Source organism: Nicrophorus vespilloides, unplaced genomic scaffold, assembly GCF_001412225.1.
Source record: "Nicrophorus vespilloides isolate i.1.1-1 unplaced genomic scaffold, Nicve_v1.0, whole genome shotgun sequence".
In the NCBI taxonomy this organism is placed as follows: Eukaryota; Metazoa; Arthropoda; class Insecta; order Coleoptera; family Silphidae; genus Nicrophorus; species Nicrophorus vespilloides.
In genome coordinates this window covers 49010-70607 of record NW_017097777.1, presented here as the reverse complement: position 1 = coordinate 70607, position 21598 = coordinate 49010, and the positions used below count along the sequence as shown (strand labels likewise).

At 28.9% G+C, this 21598-nt stretch overlaps 1 protein-coding gene across 2 annotated transcripts in view; it reads right to left on the bottom strand.

Moving 5' to 3' along the window:
• LOC108560961 (homeobox protein OTX2-A-like) overlaps window positions 1-21598 on the bottom strand; it is a 31094-nt gene that overhangs the window by 2654 nt on the left and 6842 nt on the right. Inside the window, exons 2-4 of one of the 2 annotated variants that reach the window (XM_017918701.1) lie at window positions 21331-21374; window positions 10175-10338; window positions 2981-3132 (exon numbers count right to left, since the gene is read on the bottom strand). In XM_017918701.1, coding sequence (XP_017774190.1) covers window positions 2981-3132; window positions 10175-10338; window positions 21331-21356 — 342 coding nt within the window. In that variant the 5' untranslated portion in view covers window positions 21357-21374. The remainder of the gene's footprint in view (window positions 1-2980; window positions 3133-10174; window positions 10339-21330; window positions 21375-21598) is intronic. The other variant, XM_017918700.1, reaches the window with a different exon arrangement.

Here is a 21598-nt window from a genome sequence, read left to right as displayed (position 1 = left end):
AAATTCGTTAACATTTTCGATATTGTTAAAGTGTGAAGAAAAAACAATAATAGTATGGAATACTATTGCTAACAAAACAAAGCTGAAATGAAAATTCTATTCCGAATGCGAGTATTTGTCGTTGGGGATACTTTTTTCTTTAGGTTCTATCTATTTTAGTTCTTACTAGTATTCAATGACACGAAGCGGCACTTTTGCGGATTCACTTTGTGGAGTGTACGGAGCCCCAGGTCCTGGCCATTTATCGATTTCCAACCCCCTGGCAGGACGAAAGGGGGGTTGGGTTGCTTTGGTCGTGTGCGACCCGGCACGTTGGAAACTGATACTGCACACTGAAACCTCCGAGGTTCCGCGTAGCCGCAGAATATGGTGAAATGATTCTCGAGAAGAAGGACGATTAAAACCACCTTTAATCAGTAACGTTCGTGCAAACACCCACCCCCCGCAACGACTTCTGCTGTTTTTTTGCTGCCGCCGTCTCTTTATGTGTGCGTATATATTTAGTTAAGGGCACAAAGGGCCGGAGGTGTGACGTGCCCACGCATACCGCCGAGGGCCTTAAACGGCTCTCCCATTGAAATACAAGGGAGTCCCGAACAACGGATGTATAGTTAGTAGCGTACATATAATATATCGCTTTCTGATTTCCGAGGGGCGGACCGCCGACCGATTTATTATTGTGAACTTGCTCACTTTTGGCTCTGCTCCCCTTTATTGGCGCACGTCCAAAACAAATTAACCGAAAGCTACAAGCCGCACAATGCCCTAAAGAAGGTCGAACATACTTTTACGACATTTACAAATGCGACAAATATCTGATTATCCCTATTTTTCCTTTTCCAAATTAGTTAAACACTATCACATAATAAAATAGTTTCAAATTTTATTTATCTATTTCTTAGTTTACATCTAATGAGATTTATGTGTTCCATGACTTTTAAAAAAATACACGTTAGAAACACATAATAAAGGTATTACTAAATGTCCAACTCGTTTTGTAGGGTTTTATCACTATTTCAATGCATTGATTCTTACCAACTGGTCGTTGCAAATCTAGCATAAATTTATCAACTACATACGGATGTACTCGCAAGTTTCTACAAATTTTCAAGTAAATATCTATTTTATTCAGTGAATTGTGCTTTCAACATGAACAGTTAAAAGTTTAGAACATATAGTAAAATTGATACAAGTTCTTTATACACTTGCGAAAAAAAAATGAAATTAATATTAAAGAAAAATAAAAACAATTTCTGTTTAAATTGCTTCCAGAGTTTCCACACCTAAATTACTAAATTTTTCTTTTTGCATTGATGTCCACATTTAATAATAAAAAAATAACCATTGACATCAAAATTAATAGAAAAATGGTTAACGTAGATCGAAAGATGAAATCTCATATAAATTAATGAATTTGCTATATTTTTTTGTCATCAGACATGGATTTCATAAGTTTTTGCTATTAGTATATTTTGAATGAGGTCACTTAAATATTTCAATTTTATTTCAGTTAAAGGTCGTATAATATTTTGATTAAAAAACACAACATACAATATGATTTGAACAGAGCAAATGACAATATAAAATTGGCGTATTTTCCCAAAAAATTATGTAAAGCATAAAAACATTCAATTTGTAATTGTAATCATTAAATTCTAAAAGAAAACTAATACGAATGACGTTTACAACATATCAAATACGTTTGAACAACGTATTATGTATGTTTCCTGTTAGATATTTCAGAAGCCATAGTAAAGTCCAATCATGGATAATATTACATCGCGTTAATGTTAGGTAATATATTTTTCAAGCTTGAAATCACGATAGGAAGTAAATGGAAAATAAATAGTTGATAATATTATACTTCTTATGTGATACGAAGTACGTGTATGAAATGCGAGAGAAGAGAGCTTTGTTAACAATTTTCATTGAGTTTTTATAATAATAATCTATTTCTCTTATTTTTATGTTATGTATCATTGAGTTCTTATGACAATCTATTTTTTTATAATTTTTGTAATTCTTTTATAGAGAAGTTTACAAATCTGTCCGATTTATAGACTGTATGTATAGATCATTAGTTTGAATTGGAGTTATGAAGTTTGAAATATATTCATCAAAAATAGATTATGCAATATAATCGAGTAGTTTTGAATTTTAGAGTTGCTTGCGGTGATGTCAAAGTGGAGTATTCCTTTCTGCACCCTGCTCAAAACTTTACGGGCGATGCATTAGATTAATTAAAGGAGAAAACTAGAATTTCAGATGAAAAGTCGCTCGTCCCCTTCAGCGAGAAGCTGTAGAGAAGGAGGAGGAGTCTCAGAAGAGCAGAACAATTGCGAGAGCTTTATCCTCCTCCTCCTACGCTTCCACCACTTGTGCCTTTCCATGATGGAAACTGGGAATTCGGTAAAAGCGAGAGGGAGTAACAGAGAGTGGAGCTACGTAATGAAAAGCCACATGTAATTTGGGAAACGTTTTCCATCGCTAATCTCCCTTTCCTCCACATCAATCGCGCAGAAAGGAGAAAGAAACACGCGGCATAAAAGCTTTTCGCTGTAATTAATTTTCCACATTTTTAAATAATACTCTCACTTTGATGACTGTCGCTACGAACGAAAAATAATGCATCGAAAAGGGAAAGCCTCACGCAACATTATGCTGTTTCGGGGTTGATTTCATTCCTCGAAGTTAGTTCGTGCGGAACAACTTTTTAACAACTGTTTCACGTGTAATGCTCTCAGATTTTTACCTAATACCCCTTTAGACATGATCAATTTATGCAGAAGTGAACTAATTTAGAATATTAGGAATTCGAGATTAACTTCTAGATTTAGATGGGAAATCTTTGTAATTAATACAGAGAATTAAAGGCATATTTTGGAATTAATAATGAAGATTAAATATATACAGGTAACATAACTTTGATGTGAAACTTTTAGCAAGAGAAGAGAAAAAAGAAATTATAGTATGTATTTACCTGAACTCGGGATTCGGGCAGGTTGATTTTGAGCGCGACTTCTTCTCTCATGAATATGTCCGGATATCTTGTTTTGCCGAAGAGTGTTTCGAGGACATCTAATTGGGCCCGTGTAAACGTCGTCCTCTCCCTTCGCTGCTTCCTTTGGTTACCTGAATAAGTTACACATTATTTTTAAATTCATTATAAAATAAATACAATTTTAATATTTAACTAAATACAAATAATTTAAAACAATTTGTATTTAAATGTCTCATAAAAATATTACTTTCAAATTTTAAGTTCATTTTTGTTAAATCTGAAATTTAATATAGATATTACGAAATTATGAGAGGTATTGCTGTACGCAGTTTGTTTATATTATGTATTTTTGTAAAACCAAAATTCTTTTCGGAAACATATTGAGATGTGCAGTGTATATTATGATGTGTAGAAACGACGTTCCACTGTATAGATGTAGGAGTATATTTATTATATTTCTTTAATTGGTTCATTTTTATAAGATATTGATACAAAAAAAAATTAAATTAGTTGTAAAATTATTTATATGCAAATCAAGTATTTATTTATATATTTTATACTTAGGATAAAAAAGTACTTTCATCTAATGTTGTACTCGCACAAACAAACTTTTAATTAATCAAAATGGAAATAAATGTAAAAAATAGTATATAAAATTATATTTTATACATAAATGATCGATATTTTTCTCTTTAAACAGTCAAGTCTTTTCCGGTTTCAAATAGGTGAAACTGATTACAAGTACTGGGCAGCAATAAAATTGAAAACTAATTTTTGTGTCCTATTTGACGTTTTCAATTTAAGCTAATATAATACTTCATATTCTTAACAATTATATTGTATTTCAATAAAATTGAGAAAACTTTTTAGAGTTACTATAATTATCATTTGAAAATGTTTAAATATTATTTATATGTCATTTTACTAAGAAAGTAGAGAATGTAAACTAATATAGTTATGTGTGAGACGACTCATTTATTTGGACAAATTCCTCAAAATAATTTGTTAAACGTTTAGAACATCTACTATTAACTTTCATACTTTTGTTGATAGTTGACATGTTGAAAGGTGATACATTTTTTTTCCAAAATACTGATGGTATTGCAGAAGATTAAAGTAGAATATTATCAGTTTCAGTCATTATAGAATGACAATTTACATTATTATAATGATATATTTTCATCTAATTTAATGAGGACGGCTTTTCCAATATATAATTATGCACGTAATATTTTGTTATCATAATTATATCATCTTATCTGTTTATATTCTCACATCATATGTTATAATAACTGCAATGAAAGCATGTATTTAGCATGTGCAAATCCCTTTTGAGTTGTGCTCTGTTCTCAAATTTTGTAGAGAAACGAGATTTTACTATATGGATGTATTTTTTATGATCGTTTTTCCGTTAACAGTCAAGTCTCTCATTTTCACATAGGCGAAACTGATTACAAGTACTGTGTGAGGTATTGCTCTATTTTAGTAAAATTTACCATTATTATCTGATTTTTGTATTCTATTTGACGTTTCCTATATAAGCTAATATAATACTTCATAATTGGAGATAGACAATCCTTGTAATTATATTGTATATCAAGAAAATTGAAAATACTTTTCAGAATTAATATAATTATCTTCTGAAAATGTTTAAATTTCAATTCTATGCGTCATTGTACTAAAAAAGTAGAAAACGTAAGTTGAAATAATTATGTGTGACTCATTCATATGGACACATTCTTTAAAATAATTTGTTAAATGTTTGCAACATCTGCTATTAACTTCCATAGTTTTGTTGAAAGGCGTTACTTTTTTTTCCCAAAATACTGATGGTATTGCAGAATTAATGTAATGATGATATAAAACAAATAAATACATTAATTAAATAGTTCTTTTTTTTTCATTGTCACTCTAGAAACATCAAATGTCCAATTAAATAATATAATTTAAAATACACACGACAACACGGCATTCCCTGTTCGAGAATTTAGGAAGTCCCATCACTGCATAACGTCAAGAAAGCTGATTTATTTAAAAATAAATACAAAAGAAAATCTTAAATATAATACCCTAAAACAATATTTCCCAAACTTTTCTTGTAATGAAACAGTCCGGAAATCTTGTGTGTTTTATAACACATGTTTAAGAACATATAATCAATAAAATTTTAAAAAATGAAAAAACATTCATTATTATTTCATTCACGAAAAAACAAATACTTTGGGAAACACTGAGCTAATATGATACTGATAAAGATTTAAAAAAAATCGTACTTCATATGGACACATTCTTTAAAATAATTTGTTAAATGATTGCAACATCTGCTATTAACTTCCATAGTTTTGTTGAAAGGCGTTACTTTTTTTCCCAAAATACTGATGGTATTGCAGAATTAATGTAAAACTTTATTAGATTCAGTCAATTTAGAATACGTTTATTGAATAATTTTGATTCGATCATAGAGTAATGATCATCATAATGATATATCTGCATTTTATTTAATGAGGAGAGCTTTTCCAATAAAAAAATATGCACGTAATATTTTATTATCATAATTATATTATCTTATCTGTTTATATTCTCACATCATAGGTTATAATAATAACTGCAATAAAAGTATGGATTTAGCATGTGCAAATCCCTTTTGAATATAGAAATAATGTACCGATGATTGCACAAAAAAATATATATCAAATAAATAATAGCAATATCGTATTGTATTTTCGAATAAAATTATATGGCCGACAATTTATGTCTGCCTGGGAATTATTATTAATTGAATGGAAATATAAATTAAAATATAATTGGCCGAAAAGCGGCGGATTATTGATATATAAATATATTCCAATTACAAATATATAAACCATATAAATAGAATTTCGGGGATTTATGAGCGCGGGGTCACGGCTGGCTCTCATCCCCCCATGGACGCAGCTCGGGGATACAATAATAAATTTTATACCGTGATTTTATAATTATTTATTTATACAGGTTCCCGTTCGTGTTGCGATATTGTTAATTCGCCACGCCACAAAAACGAACAGAATAATGGATTTTGAAATCGGTATACAACCCCATCCCCGTGCGCTGCAACAAAACCCCTGCATCCGAGGGGTTTTGTTGCGCATCTATTTTATATACGCGCTGTTGTTATTATGGTCATTGATATTGTGGCAATTTATATTAAATACGTATGAATATTTCATATAGAAAATCCAATTCATTATTTTATCAACGCTCCGGCGAGGGATCAACAGCTCAACAGCAAATAATTATACAAATACAAACCTAAAAAATGCACATATTCGCGCTGTCAAATTATGCATTTAATGATGTTTATTACGCGCAATTATGTTCGCTCATTAACGTTAAGTAATTGATGATATAAAACAAATAAATACATTAATTAAATAGTTCTTTTTTTTTATTGTCACTCTAGAAACATCAAATGTCCAATTAAATAATATAATTTAAAATACACACGACAACACGGCATTCCCTGTTCGAGAATTTAGGACGTCAAGAAAGCTGATTTATTTAAAAATAAATACAAAAGAAAATCTTAAATATAATACCCTAAAACAAAATTTCCCAAACTTTTCTTGTAATGAAACAGTCCGGAAATCTTGTGTGTTTTATAACACATGTTTAAGAACATATAATCAATAAAATTTTAAAAAATGAAAAAACATTCATTATTATTTCATTCACGAAAAACCAAATACTTTGGGAAACACTGAGCTAATATGATACTGATAAAGATTTAATAAAAATCGTACTTAATATTGACCAATTATAATTCAATATTAGATTTTAAACTGTACAAAATATGTGTTAACAAAACTTTGAATTATAATAAAAAAAAATGAAAACTTGAAAAAACATAGTGTTGAAAATAACTCTTACTCAAGTTTTTAAAGTAATTGAAGCACAAAAATGTAAATATTCATGTTTTACTTCGATTCAAATTTTAAATATGTAAATAATCTGAATGGCAAAATATTTAAAGTTTTAATTACAAAAAAAATGACCCTACTGTCACACAATATTTTTTAACTATTTTAACTATAGCCCAAATTGACCAAAAAATTAAATGTAACTAAATGAAAAAAATATTTTGCATATTTTACTCGAGATTTTAAGGTAATTGAATCACTAGGTAATTAAAGTAACTGAAGGTGAATGCAACAATTCTCACCAAATATTTTTACATATATATTTTTTTAGAGCAGCGGTTTTGAAACTTTTATATATCGCGAACCACTTTTTAGAAAGAAACCAAAGTACGTTAAGTCACTTTATGCAATTTTTTGTTTTTATTTATGTCATATCTTATGAATTTTGATATTTAAATCATAAAGATATAAATTCAAGTTCTTTTCGCGACTCACAGTTCCGAAAGCGTTTATACAGAGGAGGGGTCGGTAACCTGCGTCTTTTTTAATGATAAATTGTAACTCCCAACCTGACGTGACTAAGATGGCTATGTAATAAAATTTATTTCCCTAACAAAAACAGGTAATATCATAAAAATCTCAGGGCTTCTCAAAGTGGGCGAAAAATAGTTAGGAGATCGCAGACAAATTGATAACAGACGGGAAGGAATATTTCTACGTTTTTCTACATATACATTTTTCGGCGTGTTTGAGAAACTGGTTAAATACAGTTAAGTTATTCCGTGAAAAAATAATATTGCGAAAAGATATATAGTATAAGATAAACAAATAAACTGAGAATTTATATTTTAATTCTTGTAAATCATTAACATTGGCTATGCCACATTTAGTAGATATTTCATCATAGTTAAATACAATTACGTACCGCTCGTGCGTCATTCGTAGTATGGCAACGCAACAATATTCACAAGTTTGAACAACAAGTAGTGAGTATTGTTTTCTTGTTTATTTTTTGTACTTTATTCTAGTAGAATTAATAATAATATAGTTTATGGAATTAAAAGTAAAACATTAATAAAAAATTATTAATTATATATAAAGTTATATATATGAGCATGGATAGAATACAAAAGGAATATGAAAATAATATTGCAAACAAATATCAGTAGATTTTCTACGTTATTTTGGCAAATTTTCTACATTTCTGTAACATATCATAATTTTTAAAATATTTAAATTATTGATTACACAAATATTCATTGTATATTTCTGTTTTTGATTTTAGATATTTAACGTAATTATAGTAAATTTTATTTTTAGTAAAATATTATTTTTTAGTAGCAAATGGTGAAATTAAATAAAAACATTATAACTTCATCAAAATACCTTAATGACTTGATTTTCCTCTTGGTTTTAAAAGAATCTAGGGTTAAATCTATTTTGTAACAAAATTTTGTAATCGTCATTAAATCGTCATTACGTTTGTTTTTGTGCAATTAACCAGTCGAAAATAAATATTTAGCATTATTATTTACTACTAACTGAATATAAACTTACAGTTTTATATAGTTATAATGATTCATATCGGGTCAGTAACCATTTGCAGCAAATCAGATTGATTTTTCGTAATTTTGTAATTTTCTTATTGTGTTATTTGTTCAGTCGCATAATGGTAATTTGTTGCAATAAATATTATTATTATTATTATTGAAACATATAGTTTTTAATTTAATTATTTATTTTTTATCGATAATTGTTGAAACAAATATTATCATTAGATTATTTAACAAGCAATATAAGTGTTTACTAAACTAAACTAAAACAGTAAAAAGCACGGATAATAAAAATGGGTTAATTATTTAATATCTATATATTCATATAGAAAAACACATTTTTAATTATTTTATAAGGTAATTTGCAATTTTGTATTGTTTTTATTTTATTGTTTAGTTTACCGAACCACGGTAAATTGATACACAGATGATCGGCGTTTTACTGTAATAAATTGTACTAATATTTTTTACTTGAAATAATAGAAGAAGAATTATAGTCTTATATAGTTATAATGATTTTTATTGTTTTTATTTAATTTTTGTTGGTAATTGTATGAACTTAGAAGAAAACAACAACAAAAGATAAATTTTCATTTATACACATTAATTTGCGCTGATATATTTTATTCTAAATAATAGATATATAAATTACAAGTTGCTTGAGAATCTTCAAATCACTGCATTTTTTTATCGACGTTTTTGTGGGTAACCTTTTTTTCTTGTATCTTCTTTTTATTCGGATTATTGGGAACTGTTGTACACATCACTTTTGTTGTTTAGTCATCTTCATAAGATAAGCATATACATCAATTATGTATCTTTTCATTCCTTTCACTTAACAAATAGCTGATAAATTATCTATTTTACTCATTTTTTTTAAATCTCTGTCAATCTTACTAATGTCACATACAACTTAATTTAGTTTTTTTTTAATGTTTAGTTGGTAATCACTAGTTATAATGGAGTTAGTGTACAGCGCCAATATCCCGGACTGTTTGAAATGTAACTAATGGAGGAACTAAATAAAATTGAATTAAACCACAAGAAGAGAGACTGATATAATAAAAAAGAAGCATAATTTATGTAATTATTTTTTTTTTGTATTCATTTTTATTTTTTGTTTGAATTAGAATTGCCTATGTTAAATTCGGACTGATCGAGGTATTCGCATTTTGAAATCTTTTACTATGACAGTTTGGAACACAATATGCAATAACATTAAATTTGTACATAATAATATGAAATATAATGCATATCGATTGAATCATAAAGTTAACCGCAATTTCATAGAAGTTTTTGTATAATAAAACCAAAACGATTATATAAAATTATTGAAATTAATATATTTTAATAATGAAAAAGGAACGTTCATTTAAAGCATCTCGTTAATATTTCTATATGTGCAATTATGAATTATTTAATTGATTACATTTATTTTATTTTAATCACATATCTTATTAAAACTCATTTTTATCACTCTAAAATACATTTTGCTTCATTTATGTTATATTTTTATTAGAATTTCTACGTAGTATTCAAATACTCTGCGCATTCACGTTCTTGTTTCCTTTTGTCAACGTTGATGTGAAAAAAATGATGAAAGAAAAAAAAGCATACATATTTTTTTTTATCAAGATCGAAAGGGATCACTCGCACACAAAAATCAACTTTCGTTTCAATTGATTTTTTACCGGGGGATGCCGGATGATGTGTGTTTGGCTTACCTCCTGGATATCCCATACTGCTGTGCAGAGAGTCGACAGGGAGTCCGTGCAGTCCTAATCCGGGCACGGGATAGGGGGCCGACTTTAAATAGGCCATACCTGAGGATCCGCTGCCGCATGTTCCTGCGAATCCCGGGAAGGATAACTCGCTCTCCGGGTTGCATCTGCACATAAAAAACAAAAACCATACGTTAAAAATGAATGCTTTTTATAAACATAAGCAAACCATTAATTAATTATGGAACAAGTAACAAAGAAAATATATCGAATCAATATCCCTTTGTATATGTTAATATAATATTAATCGTTACAATTATTATTACATAATTTATTGTCAGCTTTAAACTAATCTATTTTATACAAGGGCACAATCACTTTTGATTACATAAGCTAGTCTTATATAGTTATATGATTTATATTATTTTTATTTCAAATTTTGATTTTTGTTGGTAATTGTTGATAGAAATACTATTAAATTGTTTAGTATACACTTAAAAGATTAACATTAGTTAGTTGTATAAAGCTTGACTTTAAATAATGTTTTAAAATTAAATTGGTTATTAAGTAACAAAAGATATTTTTTATTTAGGCACATGGAAATAATAATTTACGCTAATATGTTTTATTTGAAATAATAGATAAAATTCACAAGTTGCTGTTGCTTGAAAATTTTCAAATCACTGCATTTTTATCAATTTTTTTTGTCGAACTTTTTTTGCTTGTATCTTTCATTTGTTCGGATTACTGTTGTATACATCACTTTTGTTGTTTAAATCAATATCCCCAAAATACATATCCCCAAATACATAATTTATTGTCAGCTTTAAACTAATCTATTTATAAGGGCGCAATTAATTTTGAATTGATAAGCTAATAATTGCAACATTCAGAAAATAAAATGTACAATAAATAAATAAAAGTTTAATCTTCAACTTGCATATAACAAATAATTTTAGTTATAAAATATCGCTTATCATATACAATACAATATTCAACATATTTAAAATGTTTAATTTACATACTTAAAACGTTATCTTTCTTGACGTTACCTGTCTTAGATTTTCAGTAAATTTTTAGATAAAATGTTACAATTACTTCATTAAACTTTTATTCTTCTTTCCAAATAGAAAATGCTGAATTACATTTTGAAAATTAATTAATTATTGGGTTATCATGGATTTTAGAAATCTTATTAGAGAATTCAATTAATATATTTCTAATGTTTGCACAAAGTATTAACATAGTTTATCTTATTTTAGATAGATGTTATAAAAAAGTAATATATTTTGATATCACTTTTTACAATTTGGACCTAAATAAAAATCACTTTTTAGATTTTTTTTCTTAAAACTTGAGAGTAAGTAATTATTTCCAAGTTATTTAAATTCATGGTACAGTTTTACATCACTAATTGGTAATAATCTTCTTTTTGTAATTTAAGACTGCTGAACGCACTTATTTTTTTGAATTCTTTCATAATATTTTAAATACTTACATCAATATTATTTTGCTTGTAAATAAACTTTTATATTTTTCTATACGTTGAAAATCTATCATTACACTTAATTGAATGTAATGGACTGTACGTTAAAAAATATGTCATAGAGGCAGAAAGATTTGGCTATTAGGTATTATCTTACACATCATTAAATATAAATTTATACCGCAAACATTCTGCAAACTTTGAATAATTTATATTAATAATTATGTCATATTTGTATGTACTTTTCATTGTATGTAAAATTTGTAAACTAAATTCATCCATATTGAAGAATATCCAGTGCACAAATATATTATTTAGATTTATTATATTTATAAGAATTTTACCATTTCATACTCATATATTAAATCAGTAAAACTAGTTTGTAAAGCATTGCAATCAAATAATAGTTGTAATATAATTTACTTAATTTTCATGGTACCGCATTGTTTGAAAGAGGACTAATCGAGGATTTTAAAATCGCTTGAAAATAAATCGCACAAAATAAGGTTTGAGAATATAAATCAATTATGTTTAAAAAATATAATTTTATGTAGCATTTTTATTTCAAATATTTGTATTTAGCTTATAGTTTGTTTTGAAATTTTCAAAGCTGACTATAGTGAATCTAGAATAATCGTAGGCGCACTATGCGAGGTATTATTGTATTTTAAAGTACTATGTAAAGACATTTATTTCTCGTAGACTGAAACGCAAGTATGTATTCTTCGGTTTAGTATAAATATGAACACATGCGTTATGCAATGGTAATTTTGAATTATAAATTCCGATCGTTGTCGTTTGTTTGTTTGTTTGTTTAGTATTGGAGCGGAGGGGTGAGGCCTTTAAAAGGATTGTACCAATTAGTTTAAGAGAGAAAGAAATAATGATTTAAACGATATCAGCTTTGCAGATGGTATGAGAGTGAGAGAAAAGGGAGGGTGGTCCATGGTACCCGAAAATAAAGTTAACAACGGCAAACGGGTGCTGCTCCCTCGATCCGCAGATTCGATAAGTTTAATGATGGCCCATTAGCTCTGCAAAGAGAAACCGTCCCCCATCAGCCGCCTCCGCTGCTACCGCTACCGCCGCCCCCCAATTGCCAACTATCATCGCCTCTTTACATTCGCACACAACATCAAATAAACGAGCACCCTAATTAATTTAATAGATCAAGAGAGAGAATGAGACGAGGACACGGTCCTTCAGAGGGGAACAAATTGCCCTTAAAAGCTCGATTCTTTCGCCCAACAGACAGAAAACAAACTGAACGAGTAGAAAGAAATAAATAAATAAATTGAGACGATTAATCTAATCAATTAGCAGCCCGCGGCACAGAGGGATTTAATCCGAATACAGCTTTGTTGCTAAGTTTTAATCCCTGCTAGTGATCTACATGTAATGGTCATTACACGCTACTCATCCAAACATCAGGTTCTCGAATATGTTCTAATAATTGGTATTTATAAGAATAACCTTTTCGTAGCATTGAAACATCAAAAACTGCCGAACCCCCTTTTAATTTTTCGTTGAAATCAAGTTTCCTTCTTTCCATGGTCTTTATTAGATTTCAATTAAAAAACTGTAGGTGAATGGCACTTTGTTGAAATTTTATACACGTTCGTACACATAAATAGGAGGATGATCCCTCCATGGTACCGTATAATTCCTCTCTTCTATTTACTCTCTTTTATTTTTTTTGTAGGTGAAATTTTTCAATGGATTGTGGAACCCCGATTTTGGTGGTGAGTTTTCGTAGACAGACCGGAGCCGCCGCCGCCAAAAGGTAAGAGGGCTTAAGTGTTTTCCATCCGTTGCCGCCAAGCATCTCTCCAGGAATTGGTCACCAGTGTAGAAAATACTCTTATTATCATAAGACTGCGGCAAAGGTGCATCCTCAAAGCGAAAAGGAGGAACACCAAGGAAAATGTGGCTCGGGGATTTTCTGCACGATTTAATTGCATCAAAAATATATGAATAACTAAAAGATACCAATTGTGTAGGAAAAAATATATTAAAATTTCACAGCTTGTGCGGCTTGCTTTATCTGCATTGACCGATCTTTCTAACACTAAAATGAACTTTGTCAAAAAAATATGGATAAGCTTATACTACACTTACATCCATTACTTGAATATAATCTATATTACATAGTCTTATAAACACGGATATTTATAAATAATATCTTTAACTTAAGCTTTATCTTATAATTGTCAGTAATTAACCAAAAAAAAACAGAATTAAGAGCGACCTACATATTTTTCTTAAATGAAAATGGAATTAAAATATGTGTTTTTCGTTAAAGTCAGTTTCTTTCATCCCTTGATAAATTAGAATATAAATCTAGCTAATTTATTAACTGTATGGCAATACATTACCAATTTCAAGATTATTATAGTCCAAGGGTCCGCAAACTGCGGATCTGGATGTACTTACATGTGACTCTTAAGTAAAATTGAAAATAAAAATAAAACTTTCATAGTTTTTAAGCTGACGTATCAAAAATACATTGGTTTTATTTTTTTTGTGACGGTTATATATAAATTGGTATTGAAGGACATTTTATAATCTCTTATGAATAACCAATTATTTTTAATATATTTGATAAATGATACAAAATATGAATAGTGGTAATTATATTAAATAGTATTTTTTCTAATAAGATAATTTTATTTAGTTATATAGTTTTGTTGTGAAAGGAGGGCAGTGCCATCCCTTCGTATTCACTTAATCCTAAAAGCCCAAATCTAATCTAATAACATTAACTCAAATCCCAAACAGAATAAGTACAGGATCTATCCATACCTCGTGTACACAGAGTGAAGTTGAAGTCAACAGGATAATCTATGCAAGTGCGAGTTGCAAATCGTTTAAATGTCACATACTTGGCCGTCAAATTAAGGGAAATAAATCGATTCGAGTAAATTGATGAAAGCAATTATGGGAAACTTATGTGGATTTAATGCCGAGGAGATTAACTTTTTACTTTTTTTTTATATAATGTATTTTCATCGCAGGAATTTTTGCATAGATCTTTTAATGACTTCTTCGCATCTCAAACCTATAAATTAGGTTAGTTGCGTCACATTTGATGTAATTAAATGCGTTAATCCATTTGAACTAATCGAATGTCGTATATTTAAATGCAGCGAGATCACAAACTTGAATATGATTATACCGAGATGATTGATTCAGATTGATTATTGACAGATCGAATGAGTATTATAAAATTGTAATTCAATATTCATGTTGAACTCAATCAATCATGATTTTTTTATTTAGTTGTTACTTTACATCTCATGTATTTCTTATTTACATTTATTTATGTTGTAATAGTTTGGATATATGTCGAGTAACTTATAAAGAGAGTAATAATACAAGGAGATAATATCATATCTTGTTCAGCATTGTTTGAAACCGGATAATCGAGGACCGCTTAAATATAACAGCACAAAAATAAACTTGACTTTTTAGAATTTATTTTTCTTTTGCACAATTAAAGTTTGTTTTAAAATTTTCAAACCGGACTATAGTGAATCCTGACTGATCGCACTATGCGAGGTATTGCTCTACTCGTATTCGACATCTTTTTTACGAAATAAATATATTTCAATGTCACGTAATAGCTAGCTGATGTATATTTTGCATGTCATATTCACAATATTAAAGAACTTTAGATTATCAAAAAAATCGGTACAAGATAATGTCGCAATACAATAAGATCATATATATGAGTATGCACCTGGATAGAAGATTATCATTATCATAATATTTTGAAATTGTAATGATATTGATATTAAATGAAAACTGAAAAAAAAATGAAGAAATTAAAAAAAACGGATTTTAATTTATAAGTTCCAAATTAATATTGAGTCAGCATATACTCATAATTATAGTAAAAACTTGAAGTTGAGCTTAAAAAAATGTAATAATTTTAACTTGAAAATAAAACCGATTTTCCTTAATAGTTGAAAAAAAATAGTAACAACTATGTAATAAGTGCATCGAAAGTTTGTGGAAATTATTTGATTCATGATACACCACAAATACCGAGATTTTCCTTTTTAAAAAGAAAGAATTCTTTATTAAAAGTAACAATTAAAGATATTAAGATAAGTTTCATGCTATAAAATCTTAGCTATAAGTCAACTTGATAAATTAATGTCTAATATTAATTAGTAGTTTTAGCAAATTATAAAAGCAAATTAATAATAAATTAAAAAAAAACGAAACAAATTGTCATTTTAGTTTAGATTAGACTAATTTTAAGAGCGAAAAAGCAGAAATTATTGTCTTATACATAATTCAACTGTTATTCTATAATAGTTTCAATTATAACTAGAAATATAATTATTATATTGGGTCCATCTATGTTAATGAAGTGATTATTTCTAAAATTATTTCTGTGCATAGGAATTATTACTTTGCAGTATACTAAAGTTTTTATACACTTTTATATTTACTTAGAAATTACCGGCAATCGCAAGCCCGACAACCGAAATAACGTCAATCAAATTCCCCACGATCGAAATCCCAACGTTTGAAATCCCGACGTTCAAAATCCCGACAACCACAATCCCGACTATATCGAAAAATAACATTTTTAAATTGTTATTTATAATAAATAATAACAATTAATAATCTAATTGTATTTGAGTAAATTGTTATTATGAATAAACGCTCCGAAATAATTTAGAAATGTTATTGTAAAAATTTTCGATATAGTCAGGATTTTGATACAGTCGGGATTTCAATAGACGGTCTTTCGGTTGTCGGGCTTGACCCAGAAATTACATACTCAATAGTACTAAATTATTTAAGTATTTGAATTTTAAACATTATTTGGTAATTACTTCTTAATTGCAATATTTGTTCTGCAATATTCATTAAGTAAAAGTGTAGTTTTGTATTAAAGTTCATATTTGAAACCTTTTATCAATTGTATATTACATTATATTTAAACTTTTTATATCTCAGGGCACACTTGAATCTGGTCAAACGTCAGCGTTACATTTAATTTATGATAGCATATTTATTTGAAAATAACACAGTTTTCGTCAAATGAGGTGAAATTGCATCTGGTACTACAAGATTTTTACCGCAACTTGCAAAAATTATAGGAGATATATTAATTTGCCGATATAGATGAATTACTAGTTGAAAAACTTTATGAAGATGATGTAATATTAAAGTTTACCTGTGCTTTTTTTGATCTGCTGGAAGAAAAATAAATATGATGACAAAAAAAGACACCATTTTCTTTAACATGGACCTCTTGTTTGAAAAAGCTAAGCAGAATAATTAACGTAAATTAACATTATGATGGCCCAATACCAATTTTTTATAAATCAGAAACCTGTTAATTTTAAAAATAAAAATGAGGTAAACATATGTAATAAGCGAATAAATTAAATCAAATCTGTGTATAGATACAAAATCTGAAAATATAATCGTAAATCAGCTAATCCGATTTAATTATTTTTAGTTATGTCAGTTTTACGTTATGATTTCCATTATATTAATGAATATTCCCTAAATACCTTTTGGCATTAAAGTGCATTTGAATTACCGCTCCATATCAAATGCAGTAATTAATATTTATATAGCGTTGTGCATATAATCGATTGGGGGTTTTCATAACGTGCGATATTCGCGGATGCGAGTTGTAAGTGACGTCGGTCCAATGTTTATTTGTTCAGCATCTTTTTCCTGGGGTCGGATGTTTTCATCCCGCGCCGTTTGCTGAGACAATAAACAGTAACGGGCGTGAGGCTAATAGAGTTGTCTAGTTTTAAGGGTAGTTTCGAGAGGGCCCTTATCTGGCTTTGCCCACCCTTCGACGGGGAACGATGACCATCAAAACTGTATGAGGAGGGTGAACGCAACGAAGCCACCCCAAACGCCAATTTGTGTACGCGTATATATATGCTTAGTCTGGATGCGGTGCGAGCTAGAGATAACAAACACGACAACATCGAAATTATCCCCGCTTCACGACGAACCTAGTCTAAGCTACAGATGAAGATAAAAGTGTGGGACCTCGACGAATTCATATTTCTTAATGAAGACAATATGGGATTATTCGATACGAACTCAAATCTCTTTCTCTCTCTGCGTTGCTCCTCGACAGAGAGGGAAGTGTCTGATTTCACTAACTAGTCTCTCCTTCCATCCATCCACACACGCATACTTTTTTTATATTTGTTCGCCTTCTTTTTCGTTTTATTGTTTCGGCTCTTGTTGTTCCCTTATTAACGCGTTTCTGTTTTGGAGGAGAATCGGGTTTCGGTCACACCCTGTATACACATAATCTGGACACACACAATGTGAATGTCGTCTCATAGCTTGCCAGATTAAAACAGATTAGGAATGCATTTTAAACAACTAATGCCACTCCGAGGGGACTTTTATTCTTCTTCTTCTTATGCTTCTCCTCATTTGGCTCCTCCCGACCTCCTTTTCATGTTTCTCTTTTTTTCTTTCTTCCTCCAAGACATTCTTTTATTCCATCGGCTTTTATTTACTTGTTTTTGCCTCTGCTTCGACCATTGCTGTAGATATACAGCAAACATCGGGCCTCCATACTGACACCTCTCGAGACGTTCAACGAAAATTGATACAAATTAAGACCTTATACTTCGGTGTCGTTTTTTGCCCCTCTTGTACGTAACACGACACCCCTCTATAAAGGATTAAAGGAAATATACTGAAATCACGACGAACTAAAAAAAAATGTTTAAATACGTCTGTCAATTATTGAAACGAAGTTTTAAGTTTTTTTTATATAATGTCACATAAAAAGTATAACCAAAAAATATATTATTAAATTACATTTAGTTTTTCAATTTCAGTTATATGTTGTCAGCGCTCAGTTAACATACGTAAATTGTTAAATGAATGTACGATAAGACGAAATACTTTCACATAAATGTATATGCTTTTATCATACGAATGAAAACTTTTTCGACGGATACATATTTCAATTTTATTTCGGTCAGACTCAAGGATTAGGTTTTTTAACGACTATTTAATAGAAGATATAAACGTAGATATAAGTCAAATATAAATACTTGTAAAGCTGTAGATTCATCCAACTGAATATTTGAACTAACGTTCGAATAATCTTGTATGTATTATGGAATTACTAATTATTATGGTTTATTAACAAATTTAATTAATTTTGATAATATAATTCCCAAAAATGAACATTTTTAATATGATTCAAAATTATTCACAAAAAAATAGTTTTCAATTGAAATCAATGTATGAATTATTAATTATAATAAATCTATATTTTTGTATTAGGTAATGTTTTTATTTTGCTTACATATTGAATGTAAATGAAATATGCTTAAATTTATATGAATTACTTATAAATTTAATGTAAGATAATGATAATTTTAAAATTAACTTTATATAATTAAAATTAGTTAATTAATAACAACTATAAGCTGTTAATAGGTACTTTCTAAAGTAACAATTAATAATAAATTGACAATTAATATGTAGTTAGGAGTAAAATATTTGTTCAACTGTGATTGTTATTTGCTCTTTAAATCGTGTAGTAGTTTTATATTATTATTCTGTTTCCAAGATTAACACCACAAGCATCTAACTTTTGCTATGTGATATTTTGAGTTCTTTACAAAATGTTAGCACAAATAAAAAAACATAAGATGTGAAAGTTTTATATTTATTATTAAATCAATTATTACAAATCTTTCAAATATTGGTTTTAATTGGGAAAATAGGAAATAATACTGAAAGAATTTGGATCTGAACGGAAAATGAAGAAACATAATGGCAATCTAGTAGAATGAAGTTGATTTCCAATAGTTGAAGTTTTCTTGGACCACACACCGAATTCACACAATAAACACAGCTGAAGAACCTTGTCGCCTTTGGCCGGTTATAAATATTACCTCCTATCAAATACAGATTCTAGAATAATCTAAAAATATTATAAACAATATTTATTTTATTTGGTTTATTTTCGACCTGATAAAAAATAATACAATTTATATTTAATGTATAGTTGATATATGATATTATGATTGTTTCAACATATATTATTGTATAAACAAAATTTACATAATAAGTAAAAAGAATATAAATATTAAGTTCATTATTATATTAGATTTTATGATATTCATTGACTTAAAAAATACTGTTTCATTATTTTATTATGAATAATTTTAAAATATTTCTTTTTATTTTTTACTGTTAGAAAGAAAACAATTTCTTATTTTGGAGGGTTTCCGAATTTGTACCACTTAAATATTTATTTTTTAAAGAAATTTAAGATATTTAAAGAGAAAAATAATGTTACCTCTGAAAAATAGAAACAAGTGTGATGAAGGTGAACAAAAATATCGGTCAAATATTTAAACCTATAATATGAAAAAACAAGCTAGGACAAACAGCCTTTCCATTTCATCATATATTCTTCATATGTACATCATATACGAAATGTGACAAAAATGGAACGATAAGTTTTTTGTCTGATCGACAAATATGAAGTAATATGACAAAAATCACACAACGATTGATATTATTACCATTGTTTTGTGACTTTATTGAGCCAAATTAAATGATCAAAGTATCTGTTCTCATCAATATATATTTGAATGATATTTCTAATTAACCTCAACGTTTGTTTACAACCAACTCATCTCATTAGTGAACCATGAATTAAGAAAATATGTGGGTTTTCCTACCTTGAATATTGTATTCTATTTGATAAAGATCCAATGCTTAGTTTCCTTAGTATTTTTAAGTAAAATTATGCATTATTATTCTTAATTTTTTACTTTAGTCTGTTTTTTGTACTTTGACTTAGTTCAGATAACTATTTGTTACTATAACTTCTACTTATACTTGGAAAAACATCCCATAAATCTAAATTTTACCTATATTATTAAAACTAGTATAGTACTAAGTGTACTTTACAAACTTTTGATACTTACCTAATCATAGTCAATTACTAGTGTCATAGTGAAATAATTAAATGTGAATTGCAGGTAGGCAGCTCGCCAATTGCAACCTATGTTCTATCTCAAAAGTTATTGCATCATTCTTTACTATTAGGTGACTTAGCTTGTCTATATTGTTAAAATTATATTAGTGGTCCAATCCTGGCTCCTATGCTAATTTGGCAACTCCTGTAATATCTTTGCTTATACTTTCTATAGAAAAATATTCATGATAAATCAGTCAAATATAATTGTAAAAATCAAAATTAAATACACAATTTCGTATCGCCCCCGGATTCCGCTTTTCTCCTTCGCTTAAAAAAGCTTAAATTGATTTATGTGTTCCTTTAAATAGAGGGGTGCGACGGAATTGGAAGGTTTTGGTTTCCGCTTCCTCCTGCATTCGCTTTTTTTTTATTCATTCGCCTTTGTGTGCATTTATTTGTGTTTATTTCGTGCGTCTTCCCTCGTTCACTCTCACCCTTAATGGGATATAAACGTGCGCATCATTTATTTGACCAATTCCTCCCCCTCTTCCCGCAAAGCGAGGAGAAAGCATTTCCGTTTCCGTGGCTCGAATAATTGTGAAGAGATTAGAGCGAACTCCTTTCTTCTGTTCAAACTTTTTTCCTTCCTACGCTTCTTTATCATTTATTCCTTTCATTATTTTTTCAAGAATGGTTTCAATTTATAATTTTACTCACCCAGCAGTCAAGCTGTTCGGCCACATCTAACGCACCGCTCCTTCCTAAAACACAATAAGGAAAATTATTTATATTGGCATCAGACTTTGGTTGTAATTAAAAATGGATAAATTCGGTTTGTTTGCAGACCGCTCACTAGGATCTCGTTTGAACGTAAAATTGAAAGACGTGTTTGGTTTTCGGGGGTGGATATTAAAAACCAAACCTACGTTTCTCTCCTTTTTTCTTGTATATTTCGAGAGGCAACCGTACACACGAGTGTGTGTTT